Source organism: Xenopus laevis, chromosome 6L (assembly GCF_017654675.1).
Source record: "Xenopus laevis strain J_2021 chromosome 6L, Xenopus_laevis_v10.1, whole genome shotgun sequence".
Classification (NCBI taxonomy): Eukaryota; Metazoa; Chordata; class Amphibia; order Anura; family Pipidae; genus Xenopus; species Xenopus laevis.
Window position 1 is genome coordinate 68,123,794 of NC_054381.1, and position 7,311 is coordinate 68,131,104.

The 7,311-nt window shown below is 38.7% G+C and overlaps 1 protein-coding gene across 5 annotated transcripts in view; it reads right to left on the reverse strand.

Moving 5' to 3' along the window:
* Positions 1-7,031, reverse strand: part of septin7.L (septin 7 L homeolog) — a 54,327-nt gene extending 47,296 nt beyond the window's left edge. For 2 of the 5 annotated variants that reach the window (XM_041565450.1, XM_041565449.1), the window contains exon 1: positions 1,067-1,157. In XM_041565450.1, coding sequence (XP_041421384.1) covers positions 1,067-1,157 — 91 coding nt within the window. 5 annotated transcript variants of the gene reach the window in all.
* Between the last annotated feature and the right edge of the window lie 280 nt (positions 7,032-7,311).

A 7,311-nucleotide genomic window follows, 5' to 3' on the forward strand; every position in this document is an offset into this window, starting at 1 on the left:
ACTCTAATATCGTTGGCAAAGTAATAAATGAGGTAAGCTCCCTGCATAAATAGAGTGTGTGCAGCTCCATATGCATTTTGTAGCATGACACAGTAAATAAAAAACACTCAATTTGCCAAGGAGCAGTAACCCATAGCAACCAATATGATGTTTGCTTTTAAACAGGTGATCAGTAAATGCTACCTGCTATTTGGTTGCTAGGAGTTACTGCCCATGGGCAAATTTAGTGGCTTTACCGTGGGTGTTAATAGCATGGAAAATGTTTCCCTTCAATAGCTATATGAACAGCATAACTCACATCAATCAGTGTGCTTATTTATGCAACATAAATAGAATTCAAATAAAATCAAAAAGATAGTTTTAGAAGTTTGCACTTATGGGTAATGCATAATCCTGAAAATAAATTGCTAATTTAACAGCATGGATATCATTAATCAAACATTTCACAGATGTGCAATGCACAGGAAATTCCATTCCAAAGGACTGCAATAATAAAAATAACATTTTGACTTCTTACTTTATATATTGCAAACACTGGAAAGGTGAAGGAACATTGTTGTGCCTGTTTTGGCATGTTTAGCAGGATATGCTAGCCGTGTGACAGGGCTCCTGCTGTCTGTAAAGTCTTTACTGTTTTAAATCAGGTTAATGCAATCATTTGATTTACAGAACTATTTAGGTATTTGTTGTTGAAGAAACAACTGATGAAAAATGTTACTGAATTTTACGTGTTTTGCTAGCTTCTACAGCATGTGATGGTTTTGTGCTTACGAACATTTTAAAACTTTTTTTTTTTTACTAGAGAACCATGAAGTGTGGAGAAGTTTTTCAGAATTCTCAAATATGCATCAATAGTATAAGGGCTAAGAATAGCAATGTAACAGATTAAAGTGCATAGCAATAATCTTAGCATTATTGTAATTGAGTCACCAAATTTTGCATTTATAAATTAAACGAATGGGATATAAAGGCATGTGTTTGCAATTGCAGACATGATCATATAAAGAAAACTGCACTATCCACTTACAAGCAAACAAAATATTACCATTTATACAAAACAGTTTACCTTTTAAACTCTGTTCTTCCATCTCCATTTCCATGCAGCCCTCTTTTCCTGCTTTCTCATCACAATCATAGCTATCTGTCCCCCAATACATAAATACAAAAAAACGGATTGCCTCTGCAGAATACAGATGGAGGCATCTCCTTAAGAGATGACAGGAGGAGGAGTTTTGCATTCCCGTCCCTTTTAAAGACTTCCTTTTAAAGTCTGTTGTCTTTACTGCCTATCCAGAGCTTTTTTTTAAAAAAAAAAAAAATATAAAAAAAAATAGGTTTTATGTAGTTTTAGGCATTTATTAACCCTAATGAGTGTATTGCTGAAAATCCTAATTCAATAAAAAGGTTGGTGTTAAATATACTAATTGCCTCATGTTTTAAATGGGAAACCATTTTATTTTCATACTTTACTGAAAAATCAAGAGAATCTGAAATGACTTTTTTTTTAGATAGTTTTTAGATAGATTGCAGCAAATTTTTCAGTAATTAGTTTGCCTGTGCATTAAATATATCTGCCCCACCCCTGAGGCTTGAAGTATTCCATAAATAACATACCTCTTCCCCTAAGTTGAAAATGTTTACCATAATACTGAGGAGTTATGCAGCAATTATGCAGTCATTTTGGCAGATGTTTCAGTTCACTAACATATTCTGATCTTATATTTAATTAGTCTAAATGCACTACTTTACTAGAGATCACTTCTGATTGTCTTTAATAGGCTACTATAAATTGGTAATACTTGCCTGTGCTACTCCATAATTCACTACTCCAGCAATCCTTAAAGGGGCTGTTCACCTTTATGTTTTAGTATGATGTAGAGTGTGATAGTTTGAGACAATTTGACTTTCACTTTATTTGTGTTTTTTTGAGTTGTTTAGCATCTATCCAATATGCAATACTTTGAGCAACCTGGTTTCTAGGGTACAATTTACCCTAACAAACATGCATTGATTTGAAAAAGACTGGAATATGAATAGGAGAGGACCTGAACAGAAAGAGGAGTAATAAAAAGTAGCAATCACTTTGTAGGCCAAAGGCAGACAAAGCGTTGGCTTTGCTGCTCTCAGTATGCAAAGTTTTTTCAGGCTGAGAAAATCGGATCCGTTCTGTGCCCCATCTCCGTTGATTTGAATAAGATCCACTTGCCTGCAGTCATACGCAGTGGAATGGAAGTTGGACCAAATATGTGAATTCAGGCATTTTCAGGCTGACCTCCACTCTGCTGCGTGTGGCTGCACGAATTCTCTCAGCCTGCAAAAATAATTGCAGGCTGAGAGCAGCAGAACCAACGTTCTGTCTGCTCTTGGCCGACTGTCTTAAGATAAGACAATATGTGCCTGCAGTTGCGATTCTATTTGCAATCCCAGTGACTCCCAATTCAGGATTTCGGACAGCCCCATCCACACTTTAGGGTAATGGCACACGCTAAGATTCATGGAGATCTAGTACTTTGTTTTCGGATGTTACCCGAAGTTGCCTCACGAGGAAACTTCAGGCAACTGGAAAACGAAACGATCCGAGTGCCATCCCGCATTCTAGCCGGCGGGAAGGTTTTTCGGGGAGATTATTGTTTGCCCTTACCCTTAGGGGCAGATTTATCAAAATGTGAGTTTAGAACTTAATAAATAAAAATTCACCCATGTTCTATTCATTCCTATGGGATTTTTAGAATTGTATTTATCATGAGTGAAGTGAACTCACTATTTGATAAATGCGGTTCTAATAATCGCATAGGAATGCATAGAACATGGGTGAGTATATTTCTTAAGGTTTAAAGGCATACTGTCATGGGAAAAAATTCTAGCAGAATTCTGCACTGAAATCCATTTTTCAAAAGAGCAAACAGATTTTTTTATATTCAATTTTGAAATCTGACATGGGGCTAGACATATTGTCAATTTCCCAGCTGCCCCAAGTCATGTGACTTGTGCTCTGATAAACTTCACTCTTTACTGCTGTACTGCAAGTAAAGGTGGCCATACACGGGCCGATAAAAGCTGCCGACAGACCGTGTCGGCAGCTTATTGGCCCGTGTATGGGGGCCCCCGACGGGCTTCCCCGATCGAGATCTGGCCGAAAGTCGGCCAGATCTCGATCGGATGGGATTAAAAATCCCGTCGGATCGCGGCCGCATCTGTTCGTTGATGTGGTCCCGCGATCCGACCGCCCGTTTGGTGAACGCTAGGATCCGATCGTTGGGCCCTAGGGCCCACGATCGGATCAGCCCGATATTGCCCACCTCAAGGTGGGCATATCGGAGGGAGATCCGCTCGTTTGGCGACATCGCCAAACGAGCGGATCTATCCGTGTATGACCACCTTTAGAGTGATATCACCCCCCTCCCTTTTTCCCCCCAGCAGCCAAACAAAAGAACAATGGGAAGGTAACCAGATAACAGCTCCCTAACACAAGATAACAGCTGCCTGGTAGATCTAAGAACAAAACTTAATAGTAAAAACCCATGTCTCACTGAGACACATTCAGTTACATTGAGAAGGAAAAACAGCAGCCTGCCAGAAAGCATTTCTCTCCTGAAGTGCAGGCACACGTCATATGGCTTGGGGCAGCTGGGAAATTGACAAAATGTCTAGCCCCATGTCAGATTTTAAAATTAAATATAAAAGAATCTGTTTGCTCTTTTGAGAAATTGATTTCAGTGCAGAATTCTGCTGGAACAGCACTATTAACAGATTCATTTTGAAAATTTTTCCCCATAACAGTATCCCTTTAAACACACACTTTGATAAATCTGCCACTTAACTGCTGAAATCAGTTGCAGCTATCAAGTCAGATGTAAAAATGATGGATGTGAAACTATAGAATTATCAGTTGTGCACATTTTATGTCAAAATAATAGCCTGACAAAAAAATCATGGCAACAAACAAGCAGGTGTCTTCAGTCATGCCAGTTTAAAAACAGTTAGTGAGGTGGCAACCCACCTAATTGCCGCTATAGGTCATATTGGTTTTAAAAGTCAATGTGTTTTTTTTTTTTGCTGAATAACTACTTGCTTCATGCGGCAACAAGGCTGAGTTATCCAAAGGCACAGAAGAATACTTCTAGTAAATAGATCTTCCAGAAAACAGATAAGTCTCAAGATTAAGCAAGAACCAAATATGCATAGCGGTTGTAGTTCTCATGGTTAACTAAACCGTTTTCATGACTTCCTTTTTGAAACCGACCCACTGTAACATTAGCTGAAAAGAACTGCCTCATATAAAAGGTTTTAGCAATTAAAACAAACAATGATATCTGTAAACCCCAGTTGCACGAGTTTCCAGGATCATTAAAAAAAGTATTGAGTTAACAGGAAGCATCCTTGTGGCACATTAAATCCTACAGACTGAATAACTGTTCAATGCTGTGCTTTTCAGCTGCAGGACAGATGCCCGATTCCAGACTATAGAACACCGTGGCCTTTTTTCTTTTACATGCCTACCTGTATTTCATAGAATGTGTTTTAAAATGGCTCAGGCCATGAAAAGTTAACAATGTAATGATATACACTTAAATATCTATGTTAGCTATAGGCAAAGCATTGATATTCAATATTAAAATTGTTTTAGTTATTGTCTTTGGGGTGAATTTTATGCATGCGGGTATGGGACTTTTTAGCCAGAATGCTCGAGACCTGGGTTTTTCCAGATAAGGGGTCCTTCTGTAATTTGGATCTTCATACCTTAAGTCTACTAGAAAATCGTGTAACATTAAATAAACCCAAAAGGCTGCTTTTGCTTCCAATAAGGATTAATTATATCTTAGTTGGGGTCAAGTACAAGGTGCTGTTTTATTATAACAGAGAAAATGGAAATCATTTTTATAAATTTGGATTATTTAATAATAATGGGAGTCTACGGGAGATTGTTTTTTTCTGGATAACTGATCCCATACCTGCATATTAGTTATGCCTTATTTAAATTGGATGTCATAAAAATAATTAGTAGCTGACCTGATAGTATAAAAGACATCTAAGTCGACCAACAAATAATTTAAGGGTTCCTGTGCACAGGGCACTTTGTCTGTTGCAGATTTTAGACGGAGAATAGCAATGGACACAATGCCCCCCTGCCCAAACCCATTATACTAACAAAGTGCATGACTGAACACCTACATAACAGTGCTAGGTGTTCTGACACTAAACAACTAGCTTGACTGTTCAGGTGCTGAGATCTGGCTGAGTGTTTCAGTTGCATGCATCTTATTCAATAGTATAACAAAATGCAACTGGTGATGTTTTCCCACCTAAGGACAGTGGCGTGCCACGGACCTAGAACATGCTTTTCTGAGCATAACCAATAATGAAATAAGGCCTCTTAACAATGCTCTTCAATGAAAGTAGAATGAATGCATCCACTCAATTTTAAAACACATACAGGTTACCTATGCAAAACAAGTTACTCTACGCAACACTAACCAGTCCAAGAAAACTTTAAAGATTTGGGAGATGTACCACAAGATTTTAAATAGCTACCACTATAATTTCAAAATCTGCCTTTGACACTGATCACTTTTAATCACAAATTCAAAATAAAAGCTTATAAAATCACAAAAGTGAGGCCTTTTTCCGTAGTCATTTTGACAACAAGTTACACAGTTGTCAACAACTGACATTTTAAATATTAATAACTAATGCAAGACCATGAATCATATTTCGATTTCAAGGGGCACTTATGTACTTCCATTAGTAGCTAAAGAGCTCAGTTGTAACCATCAGTGCTAAGCATTCTTTGCAATAGTGAGAATGCTAAATACACCAACTAATGAAAAGTAGGCGATTACTCTGCCCAGGTGCTTAGCAATGGCATAGAGAGGTGATTATTGATTAACACACACCTTTTATAATAAAAGCAGACAGTGCATAGTCCCTTTAAAAATGTGGGTTGAGATGTAAGTAGAGAAAAAATAACTTAAAATCGGAATTATGTATCAAAAACAAAATGCCTATAGTATCTTGTGATATTATTTGAAGAGGCAGTGGTGGGAGTGTCACTGTTTATCACCTCCCTATTCCTGTTTAGTTAAGCATTCTTGTACGTGCTACTCCAACAATGATATCCAGTCACCCAAAACCAACTTTTCTTTCTTACAGTGCCTTAAATAATTAACACATGTATACTTTATACTCCATACAGATGATCTGGCTTTACAGTCACCTATATATCAGGCATCCATAGCAATGTAAAAGTGATTATTCCCGACTAGATAGAGTGACAAAGAACATGTCCACACCCAAAACATGCACAAACATTCTAACTTGTCAAAACTCAGTGTGGCTCATTCTACAATTCATTTTTCAAGTAGCCACTCCAAAGGGAATATCAACGAAGCATTTAACAACGTTGATGCATTATTAAAATGCTCACAATCTCCATCAAATCGCTGAGAACGAGAGCTCCGCAACAGCTGGGAAGTTCTGAGTTACCCGAAACGCTCAACCAGCGATAAATCCCCTTTATTATACTGAAGAACAATATAATTAGTACTATAAGTATAACCCGTTGTTGTGTACCACATATTACCACTAAAGGCCTTTTATACAGTTATAAAGATATTTGCTGCAAATGCCTTTAGCAAAATATGGCACAACCGAGATCCCGCTCCTCTCAGCCCCCTCCCTTCCCTCTTCAAGCAGGGCCTCCTCTTCGTTCCATGATTTCTCCCCCTTTCATCAGGCGCAACAAAGGCCCTCGCTGCAGCCCGTCCGTACAAGATTAACGCTACCGATACCTACACTATCGCTATAACAAAATATACACGAGATATTAGAGAAAATACTAACCCATGGTTCGAACAGTGCTGTAGAGTCAGTGCCTCGCCTTGCGCGCCTCTATACTCTCTGACACAGCCCCGGGACGTTGCTGTACGCGTTACGTAAGTGAATGGCAAGGAGGCTGAAGAGACTGCCCACACACTGACGTTCAACAGGATTGCGCGAATGCGCACTAGACTCTAACCTTGCTATGCTGGCAAGGACCCCTTATCGAATATTCTTCCGCCAATACTTTGTGTACGCGGAGCAAGGCGGTCCTTCGTGTTTTGACATCCAAATATGGAGATAAAACATGGATGCCGCTATCTTTATTTCTGCCTTCTTTCTGACGTTCAGTGGGTATGATTGGTGTAACTGATAGGATAGAGCACGGGTTTTTATTGGATGACCTGATATCATGAATGGAACCCATAACACAGTTTCGTGGTGTAATAGTTTCGACTAGTTGTACTTCAAATAGTAACCGTGGCATTGGCCCGT